At 41.5% G+C, this 25,663-nt stretch overlaps 1 protein-coding gene and 1 non-coding gene across 4 annotated transcripts in view; both read left to right on the plus strand.

The window, feature by feature from the left end:
- Positions 1 to 15,089, plus strand: part of PDSS2 (decaprenyl diphosphate synthase subunit 2) — a 250,845-nt gene extending 235,756 nt beyond the window's left edge. Inside the window, exons 8-10 of one of the 3 annotated variants that reach the window (XM_088023905.1) lie at positions 5,682 to 7,142; positions 8,010 to 8,103; positions 14,154 to 15,089. In XM_088023905.1, coding sequence (XP_087880031.1) covers positions 5,682 to 5,840 — 159 coding nt within the window. In that variant the 3' untranslated portion in view covers positions 5,841 to 7,142; positions 8,010 to 8,103; positions 14,154 to 15,089. Of the gene's footprint in view, positions 1 to 5,681; positions 7,143 to 8,009; positions 10,117 to 14,153 lie in introns of those variants that run through there. The other 2 variants (XM_088023904.1, XM_088023906.1) reach the window with 2 other exon arrangements.
- On the plus strand, positions 102 to 208 carry LOC114210041 (U6 spliceosomal RNA). Its single transcript, XR_003609465.1, has one exon. It is a non-coding gene; the product is annotated as a U6 spliceosomal RNA (small nuclear RNA).
- Positions 15,090 to 25,663: the final 10,574 nt, after the last annotated feature.

Below are 25,663 nucleotides of genomic sequence, written 5' to 3' on the forward strand. Positions count from 1 at the left end.
TAGGGCACCTGGCTGGCTCAGTTGGTGGAGTGTGAGACTCTTGATCTAGGGGTTGTAAGTTCGAGCCCCACGTTGGGTGTAGAGATTAGTTAAAATCTTTAGTGCTTGCTTCAGCAGCACATATACTAAAATTGGAACGATACAGAGAAGATTAGTGTGGCCCCTGCTCAAGGATGACATGCAAATTCATGATGCGTTCCATATTTTTGTAATGTATGGTGATTAACAACATAATAAAATAAATAAAATAAAATCTTTAAAAATAAATAAATACATAAAGTTCCCAGGTGAATCTTATAGTCAGCCAAGTTTAGGAATTCCAGCTTAATGTGTCTTTTGTCACATTTATTTACAAAGGATGAGATTGTTTTGTCAGGATAGACCCACTGCCTGTTCTGATTTATAGTAAAAATGAGTCTCACTTATGGCCTATTAATTACATCTAAAGGATTTCTTTTGAGCCAATAGTTTAGGTTTAGTTGGTTGAAGTGTATACAGATGTCTGTGAGGAATAATACCTTCCACGAAGAATTAAATTACTGCTGAATCATGAAATGGGCATTTTCTGCATGGAAGCTGTCAGGTCCCTTGGTATGCAAAGCCCAACTCTGTAGAAAGAAGATTTAGGTGTTAATTGAAAGTACAGTAATCATTGGTGAGAGAAATTAACTCTTTTAGGGCTTGCGTAATATTCAGTGATATCCTCCCAGGTACTATTTTTCCCTAATTTGAACTACCCTTCATTGTAAGAATTAAGTACCTTACAAGTTGCTATCAAGTATTCAGTTGGGCCTAGCTGAATAAGGTTTATAAAGTAACAAAGTAAATGAAGCAGTCAGAGAAATGCAGAATGTAGACGCCTGGGTGGCTCAGTCAGTTAAGCGTCTGCCTTCGGCTCGGGTCATGATCCCGGGGTCCTGGGATCAATCTCCGAGCGGGCTCCCTGCTCAGCCAGGAGCCTGCTTCTCCCTCTCCCTCTGCTGCTCCCCCTGCTTGTGCTCTCTAATAAATAAATAAAATCTTTTAAAAGAGAGAGAGAGAGAGAAATGCAGAATGCAAAACAGTGCACAACACAGTCTGGTCCTTTCGAAATGGCATGGGGAGAAAATATTAAAGTGTCATAACGAATGAATGCAATGTGTGAACCAGGATTCATCATGATTCAGGAAAAAAATAAAAGACTAAAAAAGACATTTTAGAGCCAACTGGGGAAATTTGTCCATGTACTAGATATTACATAATGGTGGAGAATTATTAACTTTCCTAGTTGTGATAATAATATTCTGGTTATGTAGGAGAATGTTCTTAGGAGCTGCATTTCAAAACAAAGGTGAAACATCCTGCAGCCCAACATGTGTTCAAGCCAAGTCCTACCAGCTCAGAGCCTATTGTTAAATATTTCAGAATTTTGTGATTCCACAGCCTTTGGGAGCTTGAAATCAGCCATGATGGGAGTTTTTATACCACAAAAATCTGCAAATGCTACCCTGGAGAGGTAATTTACCAGCATACCACTGCCCACAGCTTATCTGAAAATGGTTGAGAAAACACATACATACAAGTAGATAAAACAAAAATAGCAGAATATTGACAATTGTTGACTGTCGGTAGAGGATATGTGGTCATGCATTGCGCTAGTCGCGGAGTCAGCAGCCTTTCTGAGAAGGCTAATGTGTAAGTATTTTAGGCTCTGCCGGCGAGTACAGCCTCTGGCAGCTACTCACCTCTGCAGCTCAGCCACTAGAGCCCAAAGCCGCCATACAGGGTGCTTAACCGAATGGGCATGGATATGTGCCAACAAAACTTTATTTATAAAAACAGCAGGGGCAGATTGGGCCTGGGGCCATAGCTTGCCAACTCCTGTGCTAGTTTTTGAACTTTTCTGTACTTTTTATTTTTATTTATTTACTTATTTTTTTATTTTTTTAAAGATTCCATTCATTTATTCATGACAGAGAGAGAGAGAGAGAGGGAAGCAGAGGGAGAAGCAGGCTCCCAAGGAGCAGGGAGCCCGATGCGGGACTCGATCCCAGGACCCTGGGATCATGACCTGAGCCAAAGGCAGACGCTTAACCATCTGAGCCACCCGGGTGCCCTATTTATTTATTTTTAAAGATTTTATTTATGTATTTGACAGAGACACAGCGAGAGAGGGAACACAAGCAGGGGGAGTGGCAGAGGGAGAAGCAGGCTTCCTGCTGAGCAGGAGCCCGATGCAGGGCTCGATCCCAGGACCCTGGGATCATGACCTGAGCCGAAGGCAGACGCTCGACGACTGAGCCACCCAGGCACCCCTCTGTACTTTTTAAATAGTTGATAATAAAAAAATATATTTTTTTAATTCAGATTTCTTAGCCTAGTTTTCAGAGCCCTCCTGGATCCCCTGATAACCTACTCCTGTAAGGTTTGTCACACCAATCTCTCTATTCCTTGGACACTGTACTCTGGTCTCCTCTGTGCCTTTGCTCAAGCTTTTCTCTTTTGATATAACTCCCTTGCTTCCCTCAACCCCATAACTGCTTATCAACATTCCCAAAACATGCCTCAGATCTCACCTACTGTTTGGTCTTCTTGAATCTCTTCTAATTACAGTTGATCTCTCATTTCTTTGATCATTTATAGTCCTATATTTGTACCTTGGTTTTGCTGCTTTTTACAGTATACCCTTAATTAGTTCCTGATCCACGAAGCAGAGAAGGATCATTGTACCCCTTTCACATAATAAGTGTCCAGTTATATTTGCAAATTGAAATCCAGTCTTGCACCTATTATGCACATGCCTGCAGGTACCAACCTAAAAGTCTAGAATACAGAACGTTGGCCTAATTTAGGTTTGGGGTAATTAAAGGTAATAAAAATATCATGTTCTCTTTTCCTCCCCCCCCCTTTTTCTCCCTCCCCTCTCCCTCTTCCTCCCTCCCTCCCTCCCACCCTCCCTCCTTTCCTCCTTTCCTTCCTTCCTTCCTTCCTTCCTTCCTTCCTTCCTTCCTTCCTTCCTTCCTTCCTTTCTTTCCTTCCCTCCTTATCCAACTCCAACTACCTTTGAGGTCGTTGGGCATGAAGCTACAGTAGACTTCATCTTGTGGATGGGTTGGCTTTCTAAGGGCCTGAGGAGGAAGAAGAATTAAGTCATTCTGAATATTTATACTGTTTTAGACACTGTCAAGCACTCTGTGCTGTTTCAGGTAGTTCCCTCCAACAGTCCTACAAGGGACTGATATTATCCCAAGCAGTTAAATCGCTCCTCTAAGATGATAAAGCTACAGTGGGAGTTTGGATCCGTCTGCCTCTGATACCCAGCCCATTTTAGTGCCTTCATGCATTCAGTAACTGACAAGAAACCAGGGAATCCTAGGCTGAAATGGTCCTGAAGTTCATATGCAGTGTGTGGAAATACCAGTGGGGCGGTGAGATTCTGGCAGAGTATATTCAGTACTGCTGGACTGGGTATTGCAAACCGTGGCTTCTGACCACAACTCTGCTACTATCCCCCTGTGATCTTGGGTGAGCCGCTGAGCTTCTCTGGCCCTCTGTTTTCTTCTCTGTATAATGAGAGGAATAAAGTGGGTTGTTTCTTTTATTCCTTTATGTTACATGCAGTATGCGGTACCTGAAAGTCTAAGGAAGAGGTAGATACGGGAATGGAAAATTGAAGTACAACACTGTGTAATAATGCTGTACCCCAGATGTGCACAGCTTACTTGGGGAGCCCCAAGGAAGTGGGGCACCCAGCGCCTTAGGGCTCTCGTCCTAGCTGAGTGTATTCCACTCAAGTGGAATTTGGGAAGTTTGAAGGAAGTGGGAAGATACGGGAACAGTCTCGGGAGATGATTGCTGCAAGCAATTTCCCTGAATAATGATGAAGGGGGAACAGCGGGGAAAACAGGCTGGGCAAGAGCTAGATCAGTAAAGGACTTCCGTGCCTCATGAGAGAGCGTGGACTCTTTTTTTCTGAAGGCTATTGGAAAGTAGTGAAGGGTTTTAAACAAGATCACATTTGCATTTTATAAAGATCTCCTTGGCAGCATGACAGATGGAGTCCAGGGCAAAGAAGTGGTGGTGGGAAGACTCTTTAGGAGGTGGTTGCATAAAACAACCCAGGCAAGGGATGATGATAGCCTGAACTTAGGTAGTGGCAGTGAGAATGAAGAGCCGAGGATACATTTGAGAGCTCTAGAAGAGAGAGAATGGCTAGGACTTACCGACTCTGTCAGTCAAGATGGAGACAGACAACCTCACAATCTCTGTGGCCTCAGATAACAAAGATGTGTTCCTTGCCCAGGCTCCATGTCCCATGCAGGTCAGAGAGGCACTGTGGTGCTCAGTGTGGTCACTCAGGAATCCAGCATGAGGAGCTTTTCTGATATGGCTGGGCCATACGCCAGGGGGAAAGCTCTGGAGGGACTCCTGTGGATGGTTTAAATGCTGCCGTCCAGAAGTGACTTGCATCATTCACAACTCATGGACTAGAACTTGTCCCTCGGCCCCACCCAATCTCTGGGGGCCAGAAAGTTCAGTCAGGGATGAGAAGCACTGGTACAGCCATGGCGCCTGTCTGGAAATGAAGCATGAAGGAGGACCCCCAGGTTTCTGATTTAGGGAGTTAGGCAGAGGTATTCACTGAGAAAGAGAAGATGCAGTTGGGGGAAGGGGAAGTGGACTGACCAAATCATTATCAATCTCTTCGAGCTCTGAAGTGTGACCCTATAACTGGTCCTTCCCTGTAATGAAAAAGAAGGATTAGAAATAAACTCCAGCTGTTGGCAAGAGTTTACTTTTTAAATTTTTTTTTAAGATTTTATTTATTTATTTGACAGAGAGACACAATGAGAGAGGGGGAACACAAGCAGGGGGAGTGGGAGAGGGAGAAGGAGGCTTCCCGCTGAGTGGGGAGCCTGACGCGGGGCTCGATCCCAGGACCCTGGGATCATGACCTGAGCCGGAGGCAGACGCTTAACGACCGAGCCACCTCGGCGCCCCTACTTTATTCTTTACCAAGGTGTGTTCAGGGGCACCTGGGTGGCTCAGATGGTTAGGCGTCTCTTCACTTTGGGTCGTGATTCCGGGGTCCTGGGATCGAGCCCCACATCGGGCTCCTGGCTCAGCGGGGAGCCTGCTTCCCCCTCTCCCTCTGCCTCTCCTCCTGCTCATGCTCTCTCTCTCTGTCTCAAATGAGTAAGTAAAATCTTAAAAAAAAAAAAAAAGTAGCATTCAGAGATCTCAACAAGGTGTCTTTCTTGAATTTTCATACGGACTATTGTGTCAGCATACAGCATTAAAAAAAAAAAAAGTTACTAAGTAGGATGTTAATGAAGCCTTCCTCACGCAAGAATATCAGGCTGCTGAATTCAAAATGCCAGAGATGTAAATGCCCTCTGCCTTCATTAGCGCCATCCCCCAGCAGGGCACATTTCAGGCTATCACGGGGTGGGAGTGGGGAGGAGGTGTAATTAGGCTGATTGGAGCCTATTGTGCTGCTCGGGAGCACAGACTCCTAGCAGCCCTTGGGAACAGTAGTGCCTCAAAATCATTGGGGACCGGTGTCCTCTTTACCTCAAAAGAACAGAGCAGAAACAATGAATCCATACTGTGTCTCCCCTCCTTTGTTTTCCACCTCCCCTCCCCTGTTTAATTGTGGTACCTGAAAAACTGACTTTTATTGTGCATTTGTTTCTCAACAGTTGCGAGAAACAATCAAAGCTGGCAAAGGTGTGACTTCAGCTATTGACCTGTGTCGTTACCATGGAAACAAGGCGCTGGAGGCCCTGGAGAGCTTTCCTCCCTCGGAGGCCAGATCTGCTTTAGAAAACATTGTGTTTGCTGTGACCAGATTTTCATGACACCAAATTAAAAAGACACTATTGTTCGTTAACTGGAAAAAAAACAAAAACTGGGGAATGAGGTGATCGGGAGGGCTTTCATGATGGACTATCTCAATGTGTTAATGACTTTAAAAACATAATCCATTCTTTCCTTCCTTTTATCACGTTGCTAAATGAACCCTGCCTTCTTTTTGGAACTGCTGCAAACAAAATTAGAAGAAAAAAAGGTCAAGCAGTTTTCACTTGTCACGCCAGCAGCACACTTGAGGCTGCGGTAGCAGAAATAATTAATGAGATTCACTCCTGTGACCTCAGCAAATGGACAGGAAATAAGTCCTTATTGATTGGACCGAGCCAGGGATGGCGCCAGGGCGGTGGCCTGTGGTTTTCCTTCCAGAGAGGGCAGAGCAAGCTGGAAGCGGCAGGTGTCAAGAGAAACACGACCGGTGCCAGCCAGCGAGGACTGTCAAATCAAAAACTAGTGACCAGTTGTCATAACGGATGGTAGTTTTGATGATGAAGGGGAAAAAAATGTGCTTTGTCTCCTTGCAATTATGTCTCTGTATCTATAGGTACAGTCTGAATATACTTCGCGCTTCATCATTTTTGTAAGATCTTTTTTTTTTAGGAAAAACTGCCGAAAAAAATAATGCTAAATATTTGAAGTAGGAGATTAAAATGTTATCAGATGTTAACTTGGTTGTGGTAGGAATGGCTTGTTTTTCTTTCTAGAAGACCAAATATTTTTTCAAACACATTTCAAAGAACCAAACTCTTTTTTTTTTTAAGCCAAACAGGATGCTTTTTTTCGAGGAGAATGTATTCATTTGTCATATTTTGGTGTAGAGAATACCTTTAACTTTTACGAGTGTCACATACATAACTGTTCTGGGGACTAACCTGGTGATTTTTTTTTTTAAATTCAGAATGTCAAATTTTGGTCTTGAACCACAGACATCCGATTACAGAAAGAATACAAGCAGTCTCCCAGGCCTGCAATCAGGCACTGTCTCTGTGTGGCTCATACGAGATGATTTTTGTGGTTTGCATGCATGCAATATGAGAACACCGCTGACAAGAAGGCTGAGTTTACATAAATGATCTAGATTGAGACTCAGCTACCTTTCTTCCTTCTGTGGTGTAATTACAGCCCTATCTGGAGACAGTGAACACAGCAAACAGATTTTATTACCTCGTTCACTCAAACACTAAGTGAAGTTATTTTAGTTAAATTCCTTCCCCCAAAAGTTACGAAACCATTTTATCGGGACCCAGCATGTGGCATGTGATGAAGAGCAAATGTGAGCTGCAGAGGTTAAGGTATTGTATTCTGAAATGTTTTTTAATATACTTAAAATATTATAATTGTACGGTTTATGTTACTATAATTTGAAGGCCTGTAGATTTAGCTTAAGAGAACACTTTTCTGTTTGAAATGGTCTCTTCTCAAAGAAATTGGCTTAATTAGTAACTCTGGTTAGATGCTTTAGATCGGACTAGGTTTTAATCATTAACTTCCACAAAGGAGGAGTTGTGCTTTTTGTTCTCTAGATGTGCAGGAACTTACCCCGAGCTGTAGGTTTTCGGAAGCAGATGGTCAGGTGCTACCAGGCAGGATCCCCGGGCTCTTCAAATTCTGCTTTAGCAGCTGGTTTGCTCTGTGACCTTGAGCAAGTCACTTCCCTCTGAGCCTCGAATTCCTCGTCTGTTAAATAAATGAGAGAATGTATGAAGTCCCTTCCAGCTTTGTTTTATTTTCTAGAAGACTGTCCTTTCTGACCCTGGATAACAAAGATGCTCTGTGAGGTTCAGGGAGGAGGGAAGGTGAGACCCGGAGAGAGGCTACGAAGGAGTGCATAAACTTAATGGCGGATTTCCTCCTACACTGCCTCGTAGCTTAGGGCCTACAAGATTCCAAGCTCTCTTTTGTATGGCATGTAATCCTGGACTCTTCTGTTTCGGCCCCTGCCTTTCTGCTTTCTCCGGGACCTTTCCTCCCCTGGCTCAGGTGTCCTGCCCTCAGTGTTGAACGAGCTCTGCCTCTGTCTTCCCAGCCTCCCGGCAGGCTTTACTTAAACCTAACACTGTTGGCCAGTTCACTCCCCAGTTTTAAATGGTGAGAGTCTTTCTTCACGTCCCTTCTTTAGGGATATTTGTTTGTTAACTCTTACGTCCTTATGATTTCAGATAATTTAGGGAGAAATTTGGGGCACCAAGACATGCCTAATCACACCTCTTGGCGTACCACCTGGGTGTGGACAGGGACATCTCTGTTGACTAGGTAAGACTCTGGCCTCAGAATGTCCCCTCCATCCCCTCTCCGTCGCCCCCCATCCCCAGTTCCTTGCTAGAATTCCTTCATTAGCCATCGTGCTGCTCCCTTCCACCTGGTGCCCCCAACTTGCAACTTGGCCCCTCCAAACCTCGTTCACTTCAGGCTCCCAAAACCAGCCACACTCTCCTCCCTGTCAGTCTTGTCTTGGTCAAGTGTGTGAAGGCTGTGATAGTGAGGGCCCTGAGTGCACACTGAGTGCATGCTCTCTTGTTCCAGCCCCGCAGCCACGCTCTGGGGGTAAGCATCCTTCCCTTTACCGATGCAGAAGCAGGCCTACGGGACCTCCCTGACCGCCTGGCCTGCCCTCCTTCCTCACCTCCCCACCAGAGTCTTTCCAGGTAGCACCTTGTTCTCTCCTCCTCTGCTTCTCTTTCCTGCTTTTGAAGATCTCAAAGATCTCGAGCCCATAGCCTCCCTATCTCCATTCTGCCCCCATTCCTGAGTCTTCAGTGTCTCCTCTGCTGCCTGTATGTGTTCAATCCTCCCGATCCCCAAAATGAACTTCCTCCCTTCATGCTGTATATTCTTCTACCTCCACTTTTTTTCTTCTCAGCTTCACCAGCACATCTTCTTACAGTCTGCTGCCTCTTTAACCCTTGCAACTGGTCACTCACTACCAGTCCCCACCACCTAGACCAGCGCCGGTGCTTTAGACACTCCAAGAATCCTTGTGGAACAGATCTATCCTGTCTCTCGCCGCACACCACTGAGATGGCCTTCTGACAGATGGTGGCCTTTCTGTGAAGTTGGCAAGCTCTGTCCCTGCACGCAGACCTCCCCACAGCATTCCAGGTCGCTAACACAGCCGCCCCTCTCCCCTGGCATCCATGACCCACCTCTGTGCAGGTCCTTCCCCACTTCTCTGACCGTCCTCCTTCACTCCTGACACATCTCTTTAGTCGCACCCTTGGAGACATTCTTTTCAAAACATTTACATTCTATTTCCCCAGAAACTAAAAAGCAGTTTTCTGCCCCACTAAGTTTTCTCCTTTTAAATTCCCCAACTTAGAACACCTGTTTCCTGGCATAAAAAGACAGTGTCAATGAGATATGGATTAGATAGTGAGCTGATTGCCATTCACAATTCCTTTGAAAGAAGATCCGGTTTATGACTATCATTAGACTTTGTTTTAAGTTTTACTTGGTCACACTAAATCCTCTTCATGTTTTCTTGCTCACATAATGTGGTTATGTAGGCACACCGAAAAATAAATTATCAGTGTCATTGTTTGCCTGGTCCAGGTCTCATTCTAGGTTTGAGACTCTGTCTTACCCATGACAGTATTATTGCTATGGCCCAGGATGTGGGTGACACCAAGTTGGGATAAAAGACATATACATTAGTACAAATTGCTCCAAAAAGAGACCTTTTTTTAGGCCCAGTATCTACAACACATTGAACTCCAATGACCGGGAGGTAGTTGGAATAATCCATGATGATCATTTTTCAAAGCCTGAGAAGGTGCTGTAACATGGCCCTCTTTGGGCAAGCATGTTTGGGGGAATTATGTGTAATCAACAAAATTACAGCTAAAGGATACTTCTTTTTTTTTTTTTAAGACTCTAGCTAATCAGCAAGTTCATCACTGATAAAGAGAACCTTGCTCTCAAGCTCCTTCCTAGAGTTCTTAATTTCAGGAAGATCCTTTCCTGCCACTTCATTTATCTTCCCACTTTGAAATCCTATTGTTAAGATCACCTTTCCAACCAATAGAAACTCCAGAATTTATCTTTATAATCTGTAATGACTGCCTCTCATGGTAGAGAAGACATGCCACACCTTTGTTCAAGCACAAAAGGGCAGAAATGAATTGGACTGGTTCTTTAATTCATTTAACTGTGAGGTCATAATTGTCATGCCATTATTATTAGTAGTCTCCATTATTATTAATCGTGTTTTAGTAATAATAAAGCTATTGGCACTTTATTTTAAAAGCATAAAGCAATCTAACAAAAGAATCATTTGCCTCTTTCTCTTCCCTACCTGATCTCAAATGAACTGTTTTATTCTTTCGGAATGGGTCCTGCCTTTCCATTAAGGAGATAACATGCTTCTAGTGCCACCTGGGGAGAGTCCAGAGGCGCCAGAACTGATGGTGGGATCCACCTCTTTCTCTAGCTCACCCCACCTGCCCTTGGGGCTCTGACGTGCTAAGTTTTCCACCTCCGCTGGTGGAGGAGTGTTCATATTTCTTTCTTTTCTGTAGAAAGAGAAAGTTTCTTAGGCTTTTATTTTTCGTTCTTTTTAGAGATGCTGACCGTCTTCCTAGAAAAGCTACAGCAGCTTTCTCTCAACTTGATCTGCTCATTTCCAGGACTGACAGTGTACCCATCACTGCGCATCCTATGAGCAAACAAGTGGGCTCACCCCTGCCTTGACTGTTGGGGTAGCTTAAATTTCACTTTTTGAACATATTAAAAAAAATTTTTTTTAAGTGGGGCGCCTGGGCGGCTCAGTTGGTTAAGCGTCTGCCTTCGGCTCAGGTTATGATCCCAGGGTCCTGGGGTCAAGCCCTGCATCTGGCTCCCTGCTCAGCGGGAGGCCTGCTTCTCCCTCTCCCACTCCCCCTGCTTGTGTTCCCTCTCTTGCTGTGTCTCTCTCTGTCAAATTAATGAATAAAATCTTTTAAAAAATAAAATAAATAAAAATTTTTTGGAAAAAAAATCATTCACAATCTCACCTTGCTAACATAATCATCTCACCATTTCATTTCTATTTCTTTCAGCCTTTTCTATCATGCATATCTTTTTTTTTTGCATGGTTCTAATTATAGTATAAATTCAACTTTGGGTCCTGCTGTTTTCACATATCATAAACATTTTTCCATAATGTTGCTGTTTTCATAACCATTATTAATAAGTAGCTTAAATTCTTTTTTTTTTTAAGATTTTTATTTATTTGAGAGAGAGAGAATGAGAGATAGCACGAGAGGGAAGAGGGTCAGAGGGAGAAGCAGACTCCCTGCTGAGCAGGAAGCCCGATGTGGGACTCGATCCTGGGACTCCAGGATCATGACCTGAGCTGAAGGCAGTCGTTTAACCAACTGAGCCACCCAGGCGCCCAGTAGCTTAAATTCTAAAGGCAGCTGAATTTCTATTCCTGGTTGGTTTCTCCAGTATAAATAGGTATATGGTAAATACTCCATAAGAAAACCTCCTAACTTGGGGCACCTGGGTGGCTCAGTTGGTTGGGCGTCTGCGTTCGGCTCAGGCCCTGATCCCGGGGTCCTGGGATCGAGTCCCACATCAGCAGGGAGCCTGCTTCTCCCTCTCTCTCCCTCTGCTTGTGCGCTCTCTGTCAAATAAATAAAATCTTAAAAACAAACAAACAAACAAAGTGTGGAACCAAAACAAAACAAAACAAAAAACTGTGGAACAAATTCCTTTAAAATTCTGCAACTTGAACGATTAATTTTTTTCAGTTGGTGTTTCCCATTATTGCAAAATGATGACTTCTTCCTTCCCACTGAAGTTCACAATCTAGGGAAGGAAAGGGCCTCAGTCAATAGTCATACCTTCTGCTCTTGGCAAAGACCACGGAGAAATGATCTTGTAGGAGATGAGAAGCCATCTTTGCTTCTTCAAAGTGAAGGGGAATAAAATAGGCCACTCAAAAATGTGCCACTTTGGCATATTGGTTATTTTGAATTAAAGGTACTCGAGGGGCACCTGGCTGGCTCAGTCAGAAAAGCATGCAACTCTTGATCTTGGAGTTGTGAGTTCAAGCCCCATGTTGAGTATAGAGATTACTTAAAAATAAAATCTTAAAAAAAAAAAAGGTACTTGAGAAACAGCCAGTACAAGAAGGACCCTCTGACCCTCCTTTGTCCTGTCATAAATCTCCCATGTAAAAGGTACCCTTCCTATACCAGGAGGAAGAAAAACATCCTCATCATAAGAGATAGGAATTTAGGGCTGAGAAGTCTATATAAACAAATTTTGTTACTTCTTCACTAACTACCCCCAAGCCCAAAACCTCTTTGTCTTGTCAGTTCTTCACAAATTTATTGTTTCTTTGTCTAAAAGGTATAAAAGCTGCTTGCTTTGGTCATTATTTGAGTTTCATATTTTTATGGGCTCCTGTACATATGAAATTCAATTTGCTTTTCTCCTATTAAACTGTCTTATGCCAATTTAATGATTAGACCAGCCAGAGAACCTAGAAGAGAATAAGGAAAAAAATTTCCTTCCCCTACAGAAGACTTGGGAGAAGGAAACTTTTGGGTTTGTTCAAAGGGAAACAAAATAATCTTTATCTGACTCAGATCATTCATGCTGTAACAGTATGAGCTTGTTGTGTTTTGTTATTATCTTGTTTCATTTGGGTCTTTTTTTTTTTTTTTAAGCCTAAAAACATCATTCTCAAAGAATTAAGCTATACTTGCAAACTTTCCTTCCTTAAATTAATTGTTGTAATTTTACTATTTGCATTATTTCTCACTTTCTAGGCATTTTGATGATTTCCCCACCATAATTTTATCATGAATTGCATAGTAACCTAAACTTGTGTACATAGAATATGATCAATTTATTGTGAACTTTCTAATTGCTGCCTGTTTATGCTTTTCTTTCCTTTTATCCTTTCCTTCCTTTTTTTGAAGATCAGAACTGCTTTAATTGCATTCTTTTTTTTTTTAAGATTCTATTTATTTATTTGACAGAGATAGAGAGAACAAGTAGGTAGAGAGGCAGGCAGAGGGAGAGGGAGAAGCAGGCCCCCCGCGGAGCAGGGAGCCCGACGTGGGGCTCTATCCCAGGACCCTGGGATCACGACCCGAGCCGAAGGCAGTGGCTTAACTGACTGAGCCACCCAGGCGCCCCTAATTGCATTCTTTTTTAAAAGCAGCTTAATTGAAGTATAATTTACATACCATAAAATCCACCTAGCTTGATTATACAATTAAATGATTTTTAGTAAATATACAAAGTTGTGAACGCATCACCACATTTCAGTGTTAAAGATCCCTTGTGCCCATTTGAAATCCAACCCTTAGGCAGCCACTAATCTATTCTCTGTCTATAGATTTGCCTTCTCTGGACATTTTATGTAAATGGAATTATACTTTTTTACATCTGGTTTCCATCATTTTAGCATAATGTTTTTGAGGTTTATTCATGTTGTAGCATTAATCATTATTCCTTTTTATTGCTAAATAGTGTTCCATTGTTGGGATATGCCACATTTGTTTATCTGTTTACCAGTTGAATGGCATTTGGGTTGTTTCTACATTTTACCTATTATGAATAACGCTGCTATGAATATTCAGGAACAAGTCTTTGTGTGGACATGTTTTCATTTCTCTTAGATTCCCAAGAGTAAAATTTATGGTAAATTTATGTTTAACATTTTAGAAATTGCCAAGCTATTTCCCAAGTAGTATCATTTACATTTCTACCAGCAGCACATGTAGATTTCAGTTTCTTCACATCTTTACCAACCCTTGGTAGTTTCATTTTTATTATAGCTATTCTGGTAGGAATGAGATAGTATCTCATTGTGATTTTTATTTGCATTTCCCTAATGATTATTGATGTTAAGCATCCTCTCATGAGCATATTAGCTGTTTAGATTTCTTCTTTGGTGAAATGTCTGTTCAAACATTTTGCCCATTTCTTAATTGGGTTATTGTCTTGTTTTTGAATTATAAGCATTTTTTTTAGTATTTATGTATTTATTTTAGAGAGAATGAGCAAGCATGTGCAAACAGGCGGAGGGGTAGAGGGAGAGGATCTTCAAGCAGACTCCCCACTGAGCACAGAGCCCAATGTGGGGCTCAATCCCACAACCCCAAGATCATGACCTGAGCCAAAATGAAGAGTCAGACACTCAAACGACTGAGCCACCCAGGTGGCCCAAGCTGTAAACATTCTTGATATATTCTGGATACAAGTTCTTTATCAAATATATCATGTGCAAATATTTACTCCCAGTCTATGACTTGATTTCATGTTCATAATGGTGTTTTGTTTTTTTTTTTTAATTTTACTTATTTCAGGAGCAAGCATGAATGGGGGAATGGGGAGAAGGAGAAGCAGACTCCCTACTGAGCAGAAAACCCGATGCAGGGCTCGGTCCCAGGAGCCTGGGATCATGACCTGAGCCGAAGGCAGATGCATAACTGATTGAGCCACCCAGGTGCCCCCATAATGTTGTCTTTTGAAGCACAAAAGTCTTTAATTTTGATAAGTCCAATTTACCAACTTTTTTTTATAGATCATGCTTTTGGTGTTATATTTAAGGAATCATTGCCTAATCCAAAATCACAAAGATTGTTTCCAGTGTTCTTTTCTAAAAGTTTTATAGTTTTTGCTCTTAAGTGTAGGTCTATGATTAATTTTCAGTTAATTTTTATGTATGGTGTTTTTATCAGGGTTTCTCATCCTCAGCACTGTTGACACATTGGTCTGGATCATTTGTTGTGGGTGTCTGCCCTGTGCCTTGTTGGATATTTAGCTGCATCTCTGGCTTCTACCCAGTAAATGTCAAAAACCCCTCATCCCCTGTTGTGATGACCAAAATTGTCTCCAGGCATTCCCAAATGTACTCTCCCTTTGGGAAGCCCGAATTAAAAACCACTGAATTAAATTAAATTTTTTTGTATGTGGATATCCATTTGTTCTAGAGAAACCTATTGTTGAAAAGACTATTCTTTCCCCCATTGAATTGCCTTAGCAACTTTGTAGAAAATCAATTGATCATAAATATAAGGGTTTGTTTCTGGACTCTCAGTTCTGTTCCATTGATCTCTATGTCTTTCCTTAAGGCAGTATCACACTGTCTTGGTTAGTATAGCTTTATATTAAGTTTTTAAATTGGGAAGTGTTGGGGTGCCTGGGTGGCTCAGTCGGTTAAGTATCTGCCTTCAGCTCAGGTTATGATCTCTGTGTCCTGGGATCGAGCCCTGCATCAGGCTCCCTGCTCAGTGGGGAGCCTGCTTCTCCCTCTCGCTCTGCCACTCCCCTGCTTGTGCTTGCTCTCTCTCTTTCTGTCAAATAAATAAATAAATAAATCTTTTTAAAAATAAAATAAAATTACGGGTGCCTGGGTGGCTCAGTCATTAAGCATCTGCCTTTGGCTCAGGTCATGATCCCAGGGTCCTGGGATTGAACCCCACGTGGGGCTGGCTCCCCGCTCCACGGGAAGCCTGCTTCTCCTCTCCCACTCACCCTGCTTGTGTTCCTTCTCTGGCTGTGTCTGTCAAATAAATAAATAAAATCTTTAAATAAATAAATAAGTTGGGATGTGTAAGTCCTCCAACTTTTTTTTTCATTAAACTTTTTTTTAAAGGATTTTATTTATTTAGAGAGAGAGCATGCAAGTGGGGTAAGGGGCAGAGGGAGAGAGAGAGAATCTGAAGCAGACTCCTTGCTGAGCACAGAGCCCGACATGGGATTTATCTCATGACCCTGAGATAGAGTTGCCACCTAACACATTGAGCCACGCAGGCGTCCCTCATTAAACTTTTTAATTTAAAATAATTGTAGATTCACAAGAAGTTATAAGAAATAACACAGAGTCCATGTACCCTTTATAGTTTCCCCCAGTGTTAACATCTTATAAAACCATAATACGGTACCACAACTAAGATAATAACATTGTTACAGCCCATCAATCTTACTCAGATTTCCCCATTTACACTTGTAATTCTTTTTCAAAGTTGTTTTGACCACTCTGGCATTTCCATAAAAAATTTTAGGAGGAGCTTGTCAATTTCTACAAAAGAGCCTGCTGGGATTTTGATGTATTTTATTTGACAGAGAGAGACACAGGGAGAGAGAGAGCAAAGCAGGGGGAGTGGGAAAGGAAGAAGCAGGCTTCCTGCCGAGCAGGGAGCCTGATGCGGGACTCAACCCCAGGACCCTGGGATCGTGACCTGAGCCGAAGGCAGACGCTTAACGGACTGAGCCACCCAGGCGCCCCTCTTTTTTAAAGCAATAGTGAAATTGCCAACTTATTAGTTACTGTATGCTCTTCTGTGGCCTCCAAAGTCTTTTTTTTTTTTCCCCAGATCAGTAATTTAGTACCAAACGCTGAATCCCAGGGAATCCTGGTACTTATCTTTGGAGGAAGATAAATAGAATCTTTGTTAAGAAATTGGCCTTTAGAGTCTTCAGATCCCAGCTCTGCCATTGACAGGCAGGTTTCTTACCTTCTCTGAAGCTTACATTATCATGCACAAATTTGAACATTTCTATTTCTCTCAATCTTCTAGGTGTGGGCTTCACTAAATGGGGTGCAGAGACTCTCAAGGATACTTGGCAGCCTGCAGGTGCTGTGGGAAGCCACAGAATGAACATGCACATTATCTAAGAACATATTTTTTCCCCACAAAGTTAAAGTTAGGTAATTTAACTACAAATGATTTTTTAAAGTTTTATGGCATATCATATATATATATATATATATATATATATATATATAATGGAATTAAATGTAAGCTTTGCATTTATTTTAATATAAAATGTAAGACTTAAGGGGTGCCTGGCCAGCTCAGTTGGTAGAACATACAACTCTTGATCTCAGGGTCATGAGTTCAAGCCCCAAGTTGGGCACAGAGCTTACTTTAAACACATAAATAAATAAAATGTAAGACTTAAAATAAATGTAGAGTTTGTATTGGGTGTTTTGGGCTCACCCTACTTCCCTTCCACACCCCACATTCCACTTAGTGAGTCTTTTACCCTCTAGTCTCCCTCCCACCCTGAAAGGTACTCATTATTCACAGCCCTTTTTCCTACAGAACCTCAGGATCCTTAACACAGCACAGCAGGCAACCACACTTAAAATATCAGACCAGCACACAAGCTGAAGTCTATTTGCCATCTCCATTCAACTACCTAACAACTATTTGCTTCATATTTTACCATTTGGGAGTATTTGAAATAAAATCTATTGCCCCAAAAATCAAGGTGATTTTATTTACTCTTGGCTTTCCATGTGTTACGTTCTTTCTTTCAGATGATTTTATTTTCTCTGCTTTACCTGTACACTCTCATGATAGAGACAATGAAAGGCATCATGTGGTATGTTGACTTTAAAAATGGCAGTATCAGGGCACCTGGTTGGCTCAGTCAGTTAAGTATCTGCCTTCAGCTCAGGTCATGATCCTGGGCCCAGATCAAGCCCCGCATTGGGCTCCCTGCCCAATGAAGAGTCTGCTTCTCCCTCTCTCTCTCTCTGCCCCTCGCCTGGCTCGAGTCTGCTTCTCCCTCTGCTCCTTACTCCGCTTGTGCTCTCTCTCAAATAAAGAAAATATTATTTAAAAATGAAAAATAAACAAAAAAAGAAATAAATAAAAATGACAGTTATCTATTGGGTCATCCAAGTCTTCTGGCCCCCAGGTATTTATATTTTATGTAGCTTTGTCCTCCTAATAGTCATCAACAGAAAGAAATTGGATGTCTATTAGTATGAAAAATCCTTTTGAAATGTCTTTGCAAAACACTTTACATACACTATTGTGGTCATTAGTTCCTATTTAAGAAAGGATGAAATGTGTTCTTTTGTTCCCTATTTAAGAAGGGTTTAGGGGGCAGCTGGGTGGCTTAGTTGGTTGAGCGTCTGACTTCAGCTCACATCATGATCCCAGGGTCCTGGGATTGAGTTGAACCCCAGGGCTCCCTGCTCAGTGGGAAACCTGCTTGTCCATCTCCCTCAGCTGCTCCTTACGCTTGTGCTCTCTCGTGTTCTCCCTCTCTCTGTAAAATGAACAAATAAATTTTTTTTTTTTTTTAAGAGGGGTCACCTGAGTGGCTCAGTTGGTTAAGCATCTGCCTTAGGCTCAGGTCATAATCCCAGGGTCCTGGGATCAAGCCCCACATCGGACTCCCTGATCAGCAGGGAGTCTGCCTCTCCCTCTCCCTCTGTGCTACTGATCTCTTGCTCTCTCAAGTAAATAAATAATCTTTAGAAAAATAAAACTTGAGAGAGAAAGAAAGAGGGACTGTGACTCCTCTATTTAAGAAAAAAAAGGAAGGTTTAAATTTTGCCTTATCAGTTGTAACACTGGGGTTTGTATGGGATTTTTTTTTTAAGATTCTCATCTCTTTATATATATAATGAAGAAATAGACAAGAACGTGTAGTAGAGAGAACAAATCTCTTTTTGACTGAACTGTTAAACACCTAAACATTTATATTTTTCTTCCCAGTACTCTACCTACCAACTTTTTATGATCAGAAGCTGGCATGAGAGACTAATTTGTATCTAGCTGTTGCTAAGCTATCACCATGGTATCAAGGCACTAAGGCAAATACAGATGCCTAAAAACAAATGTGTGGGAAGAAAATTTTGTCCCTAGCCCCCTCACCTTGCCTGTCATCTGGTTGAGTAGTTAACATCAAAATTCTGTGTCATAGTTGCTTTACAGCCATAACAAAACAAAACTTTTGAAAAACCAAATTATTACAGTCCATAAAAATATAATGTCTGCAAATGTTAGATTCGTCATTTACAAAAGTCATCACTAGTCTTCCCACTTACACCTTGTGAGGATTGAAACAGCCCTCAGAGTTAACTGTTGAGTTTTTGTCCTTAAGGCACATAAAACATCAGCAAAAATACTGTCCTATTAATTTAGTTTTTATGGTCAGTCAAAATGAATGGCATCTTTTTGTTCTGTCTCAATAGTTAAAGCTTTTCAAATAGTTTTTAGAATTTCAAATTCTAGTAGATGATTTCAGCAAAATGCCCTGTTGTGAGCTTTATCTTCAAGAGTGGTATAAATGCACTCTCCAATCCTGTATCTCAGGCCTATTACTTCCTTTGCCTCTCCATATGTACACACTAAGAGATTACTTAATCCAAAGGGAACAGCTCAATTTTCTTAAAAGTGCCCATCAACGCTATTAAAATATGTTTATAGACTGGATGTATCACTTGTTTACCCAAATAGTAGCATAAATATCTGGTTTTAGAAAGCTTTACCATAAATCTTTCTATATGATTGGATCCTTAAGCAAGGCTATGATTAGGAAATAAACCATTTTCCCCCTTGGCTAGTTCTAATGAAAGCTTTCCAACTTAAACATTGTGTTTGAACACTTCTTCCATTCATAGCATGTGCCCATCAAAAAGCGCTCTCTGTTTGCAGTGTATCAGCTGTACTATTTATAACCTAGTTAACAATGCCAACTAGAGGCAGTAAAAGGTGTGTATTTCATATGCAAATTCCTAGCAGTAATTTCTACAATTACATATAGTTGCTTGCTCTATTATGTTTAACATCAGCTTATAAAACTGAGTACAGGAAGTAGAAAATGATCTAATATTACGTTTTTACATTTTTGTATTGCTTAGAAGTTGTATTGAATTAATCAGAAAAATGAAAATTAAAGAGTGCAAAATGAAAGTACCCCTAGCTTGTAATGGACATTTTAACATAATTGGACCCATCACTTTGATGACCTGCAACAGTCGCTGTTCAGACCAAGAAACTGACTGTGTGACCTAGGCTCTTCTTTCTGTTTTGTCTCCAAATTTGTGTTTTCCCAAACAATCTTCTTTTCCAGGGGTGTATCTTCCCCTTCCCCCAGGGGTGTGTCTTTAAAAAGCAATACTTAAAGTACAAAGATAAGCATAAAGCTTATCATTTGGGAAGTTATGAGGCTAGATGGTAACAATATTCCCACAATGTGGTATGTGAACCACCTGCATCAAAATTAGGGGCTTGTGTTAGTATCAGGGCTTTCCCTGGATGTACTGAGCCAGAATCTCTGAAGGTGAGGTGCAGGAATAGCATTTCTCAAAAGCTTCCAAGTAATTCTCACATACATTCCAGTTTTGGATCCAGTGGGGGTAGATGACAAATTTCAAAGGTTCCATTGATATTCTAATTCTTGCTGTGGTGCAACAAAGAGAACACGAGCTTTGAAGTAAGACAGATTCTGGGCAGATTGAAATGCTCAACATTTAAGCCAGAAAAATAAAAATCTATGGAGAAAAACAAATACTCCATGACCTCTCTCATGTGTGGAATCTTAAAAACAAACAAACAAAAAACCTGAACTCTTAGATACAGGAAATAGATTGCTGTTTGCTGGGGGGAGGGTGGGGGGTGGTGGGGGGGGCAGGTGGAAGATGGGTGAAGAGGGTCAAAATGTATAAACCTCCAGTTATAAAACAAGTCATAGGGATGTAATGTATGGCATGGTAACTATGGTGAATAATATTGTATTGCATATTTGGAAATTGCTAAAAGAGTAAAGCTTAGAAGTTCTCATCACAAGAAAAAAAACCTCTGTAGCTATGTGTGGTAATGGATGTTAACTAAACTTACTGTGGTGATCATCTCGTAATATAGTTGTCCCTTGAACAATGCAGCTTTGAACTGTGTGGGTTCACTTATATGCAGATGTTTCCCAAAAATACAGTCCTGGTAATGTATTTTCATTATGATTTTCTTTTCTCTAGCTTACTTTATTGTGAGAATACAGTATATAGGGGCGCCTGGGTGGCTCAATCGTTAAGCTCTGCCTTCGCTCAGGTCATGATCCCAGGGTCCTGGGATCAGCCCCGCATCTGGCTCCCTGCTCTGTGGGAAGCTTACTTCTCCCTCTCCCACTCCCCCTGCTTGTGTTCCCTCTCTCGCTGTGTCTCTCTCTGTCAAATAAATAAAATCTTAAAAAAAAAAGTACAGTATATAATACATACAAAAGATGTGTTACTCAATTGTTTATGTTCTTCAGTGAGGCTTCCAGTCAACAGTAGGCTATTAATAGTTAAGTTTTGGGGAGTCAAAAGTTATACGTGGATTTTCAACTGTGGTGGGTAGTGCTCCTAACCCCAACATTGTTCAAGGATCAACTGTATATACAAATATTTAATCACAGGGCGCCCAGCTGGCTCAGTTGGAAGAGCATGCAACTCTTTTTTCTTTTTTTTTTTTAAGATTTTATTTATTTATTTGACAGAGAGAAACACAGCGAGAGAGGGAACACAAGCAGTGGGGAGTGGGAGAGGGAGAAGCAGACTCGCCACTGAGCAAGGAGCCCGATGCAGGGCTCGATCCCAGGACCCCGGGATCATGACCTGAGCCGAAGGCAGACACTTAACTAGTGAGCCACCCAGGTGCCCCGAGCATGCAACTCCTGACCTCAGGGTTGTGAGTTCAAGCCCCACATTGAATGTAGAGGTTACTTAAAATTAAAATCTTTAAAAAGAAAACTCTAATCATTATGTTATACACCTGAAACTAATAATATTGAAGTTATTTATACCTTGATTTTAAAAAAATACAGAAGGGGGATGCCTGGGTGGCTCAGTCGGTTAAGCATCCAACCCTTAATTTCAGCTCAGGTCATGATCTCAGGGTTGTGAGATCAAGCCCCATATTGGACTCTGTGCTGGGCATGGAGGCTGCTTAAGATTTTTCTCTCTCTCCCCCTCCCTCTGCCTCTCCCCCCCATCTAAAAAAAAAAAAATACAGAAAGGGGAAAAGAAGTATAAGATGTGTAGTAAATGAAAAATGTGGAATAAAATGGCAGAAATAAGTACTTATATTGGAATGAATTATAATAAATATACATTAATTAAGTTGACCAAACACTGTATGTTAACTATGCTAGAATTAAAAATTTTTAAAATATTAGATTGACTAATTAAAAACCAGACTCTGGGGGTACCTGGGTGGCTCAGTCAGTTAGGCCTGTAGCTCTTGATTTTGGCTCAGGCTGTGATCTCAGGGTCCTGGGATTGAGCCCCATGTCAGGCTCTACACTCAGCAGGGAGTCTGCTTGGGGATTCTTTCTCCCTCTCCCTTGGCCCTTTTCTCCTCCCCCACTTGTGCTTGCATGCTCTCTCTTTCTCCTTCTCTCTCAAATAAAAAAATAAATCTTAAAAAAAAAACCCACTCTAATTGGGTTAAAAAGTAAGATCCAATAATAAGTTGTCTAAAAGAGAAACTTTATTAAAAGACACAAAAACTTTAAAAATAAAAGATGGAAAAAAATTATGAACCAAAAGAAAAAAGGAAGAATCTTAATAGCTGACAATATAGAATATAGAGCAAAAAAATATAAGGGACAAAGAAGGACATTATATGCTGATTAAAGGAATAGAGCAAGAAGCTCTAACCATCAAAAACATGTATGCACCTAACAATACAACATCAAAACATACAAAGAAACATCTTTAAAAAATTTCTGAGAGAAATGGATAAATCAAGTTATAGTTAAAAGATTTTTAGCCACATCTTTCAGAAATTGATAGATCAAGCACATAAAATAAATATATCAAAATTTTTGAATAATTCAGTTAATAAGCTAAAGCTATGAGGTAGATATAGAACCCAGCACCCAAGGAATCGTTCAATAATAGCTATCAGATTAAACTATGTGAAGATGTCCATAGTTGACAATTTTTGGCCCATAGAAGTGCTAGTTCCATCTTATTCATCCTAAACCACATAGGTTGCTGAAGGAACTAAATCAGCTAATGTGCATAAAACAATCAGCACAATGTCTAATTTAGTCTCCTTTGGTCTGTAGTCCACTGAGAGTACTTGCCTTGATTATTGGTTATCATAAATTAATTCAGTAAAACCCTACTGTAATTGGGTGAGAGCCAAAGAATTCAGTAATGTGAAATGTAAGGTCACAGTTTTTTGTAAGGTAAACAACAAAACAACCAGTGTGGAGCTAGCTGGTGAGGAATTCTGGGAGTCCAACTGCCATATCTAAATTCGGCCAGACAAAGCTGTAATTTGGTGCCACCTGGTGGTGGTGGTTGGCTTCAATTTAAATATTGTTGGGACAATTCTGAGTCCAGAGTCAGCAGGAAAGCATCAGTGATTCCAGAAATGTCCCAGTTAGTTGGCCAGATTCAGAGATTTACCTTGGAGAATACGGAGACCAGAGATTTCACTCTTCACCTATCTCTTTTTCTGAAACAAGTTTACATGCCTTTCCTTCACCTTCATGACCTTGGTCTCCACCCCAAGATCTCTATCCCCACCCCTAGCATAGAACTTTAGCCCCTACCCCTGACTCTGACCCTGTACTGTTCTCAGATAGGGGCTAGGCCCAGAATGGAAGCCAGTTGCCAATTCTGCATTATATCTAAAATTATATTTTTGATGAGTGCATTATTATGGGGTTTTACTGTGCTTACAAAGGATCCCCTGAATGCACACAACATAGTAGCACTATATTTTTTTATTTTAAAGCCTTTGATTACTGCAAGTGTTTCTGGTTGGCTATAAAAAGTTAGTTGAGACTAATTGAAATTCAAGCAGGAAAATAAAAGGAAGATGGGTGCCTGGGTGGCTCAGTCATTAAGCGTCTGCCTTCGGCTCAGGTCATGATTCCAGAGTCCTGGAATCGAGCCCCATGTCGGGCTCCTGCTTGGCAGGAAGCCTGCTTCTCCCTCTCCCAGTCCCCCTGCTTGTGTTTCCTCTCTCGCTGTGTCTCTCTCTGTCAAATAAATAAATAAAATCTTTAAAAAAAAAAAAGAAAAAAGGAAGACATGCAAAGGGGGAAATTTTCATCTGGAGAATATTAACCCTATTATATGGATACTATGAAAACTTTTGTGGATGATCTTTTGTTACCCAACAGACTCAGAACTTCTTAGTTTGGTTATTTCTTTGTTGAATTTCTCGGTTTGGGGGGGTAGCTTTTCCTTCCTCATATAAACACGTGGCCCTACTCCATTCTTACAGGCGTGCCCCCTGAACACACAAACTGGGCTTCTCAGCATCTGCATGGAGGGGCAAGCCTGTAAAGGGGGTAGTGGTGAGTTATTGGTTACATTTCTGTTTCTGTCCTCATCACTCTTCCTGGCACCCCTCCACTTGTGAGTTACGGCTGGGTCACTAAACCGAGTCCGAGATAGGTCGTCTGAGAGCCCGGCATCGTTGAGAGCAGCAGAGCTCGCTGTTTGAGATCAGGCTCGTCTCAGCTTGTGGCTGCCAGAGGTCACATCTGTCTTCAATTAAATTGTCGAGCACCAAGGAAGATTTGTGGCACACACCAGCACAGGCCTTCATCTGCCTACTACCTATTGTTCTGACCTTACCTGTTACTTCTGCCTGGCCTCTTAACTTCACTGGCTCTCTGGTTTTTACTCAAAAGGGCTATTTATAGTTTTCCAAATATGGCCTGCAGTTTCCTACTCAGCTGCTGCCCACGGTATTCTCTGCTCAGAACGCCCTTCACCCAGCCTGTGTGGGTCAGAATCCCGCTCAGCCTTCCTGTAGCCTCTCAGGACAGCCTTGTCCTTCATGGAACCTTCCTGAGCCAGCTCCTCACTCATCCTTATGCTGGGTCTCCCTCTGGTGCCGCCTTCTGCTTTATATTACAATATTACAGTTCTCAGGGGTAGCGGTTGATTCTTTGGGTAGACTGAAATCTCTGTGAGGACAGGGGCTTGACGTATCCATTTTCTAATTCCCGAAAGGGCTCAAAGCTTTGCAGTAGTAGGTGTGCAATAAATATTTGTTTAATTTGAAAGTTTTTGTCACATTAAAACCAGTCAGGCCGTCTTCCAGAGAGTTCTCGCCCTCTCCTGCCAACTGCATGGGTGCACAACCCTAATTTAGGTACTAAATGGCCTCCCCCACCTCTCTCTACACGTGAAATCAGCCCAATTCTGTCCCTGCAAAAATTCTCTGGGAAGGTAGCCACTGGGAAAACACATTTACTTACTCTAGCCTAGACTAGAAATCCCTTTGGCACTGAAATAATTTACTTACCCAATGTCAAAGCTGAATAAATGCAGTCTCCCCCAAGTACAAAGTTTACTCACTCAGAGCTGGGATTGCTCGCCTGGGTGGCTCAGTTGTTAAGCGTCTGCCTTCGGCTAAGGTCGCGATCCCAGGGTCCTGGGATCGAGCCCCGCATTGGGCTCCCTGCTCGGCGGGAAGCCTGCTTCTCCCTCTCCCACTCCCCCTGCTTGTGTTCCCTCTCTTGCTCTCTCTGTCAAATAAATAAATAAAATATTTAAAAAAAAAAGCTGGGATTGCAACAAGTATCTTATAAAGAATTTGCATGGGTACAGAAGCTGTTACTTTTCTGTGTCTTCATTTTTTAACATTTAAATGTTATTAAATCATTAGATAGCAACTTGGACGTAACATATTTTATTATAGATACCATTCAAAAACTTCAGTAGCTCCAGAAAGAGAGTTCAGGAAATACCAAATGTGTGAGTCTTAGAGAATCATAACGTAAGTGCCCTGTCTGTCCACAAACTGGTTATGAGTTTCTCCCTTGCACTGTACATAGGTCATTTATTTCTACTGATGCTAATACTTTCCTTTTAAAAAACTGTTTTTAATTTTATTGAAGAAAAGTAACCTCAAACCGCTCTAATTTCTAATGTAAGATATTCCGAGGGAAGCGGGTAATGTAGATTATTGGACTCCTCTGGTCCCTTTTCCCTCAAATTCACACATGTGAATTCCAAAGGGCAATTACTACTCTTTGCTCCATGCTGATTGTATAGGTCAGGACGGTAATAAGGTCATTTATTTGAAGGATTTTCATCTGGTGTATTTCTAATATTCTT

The sequence above is a fragment of the Eumetopias jubatus genome, unplaced genomic scaffold, assembly GCF_037043125.1.
Source record: "Eumetopias jubatus isolate StellerSeaLion01/CBP00866 unplaced genomic scaffold, mEumJub1_p1.0 scaffold_6, whole genome shotgun sequence".
Taxonomy (NCBI): Eukaryota; Metazoa; Chordata; class Mammalia; order Carnivora; family Otariidae; genus Eumetopias; species Eumetopias jubatus.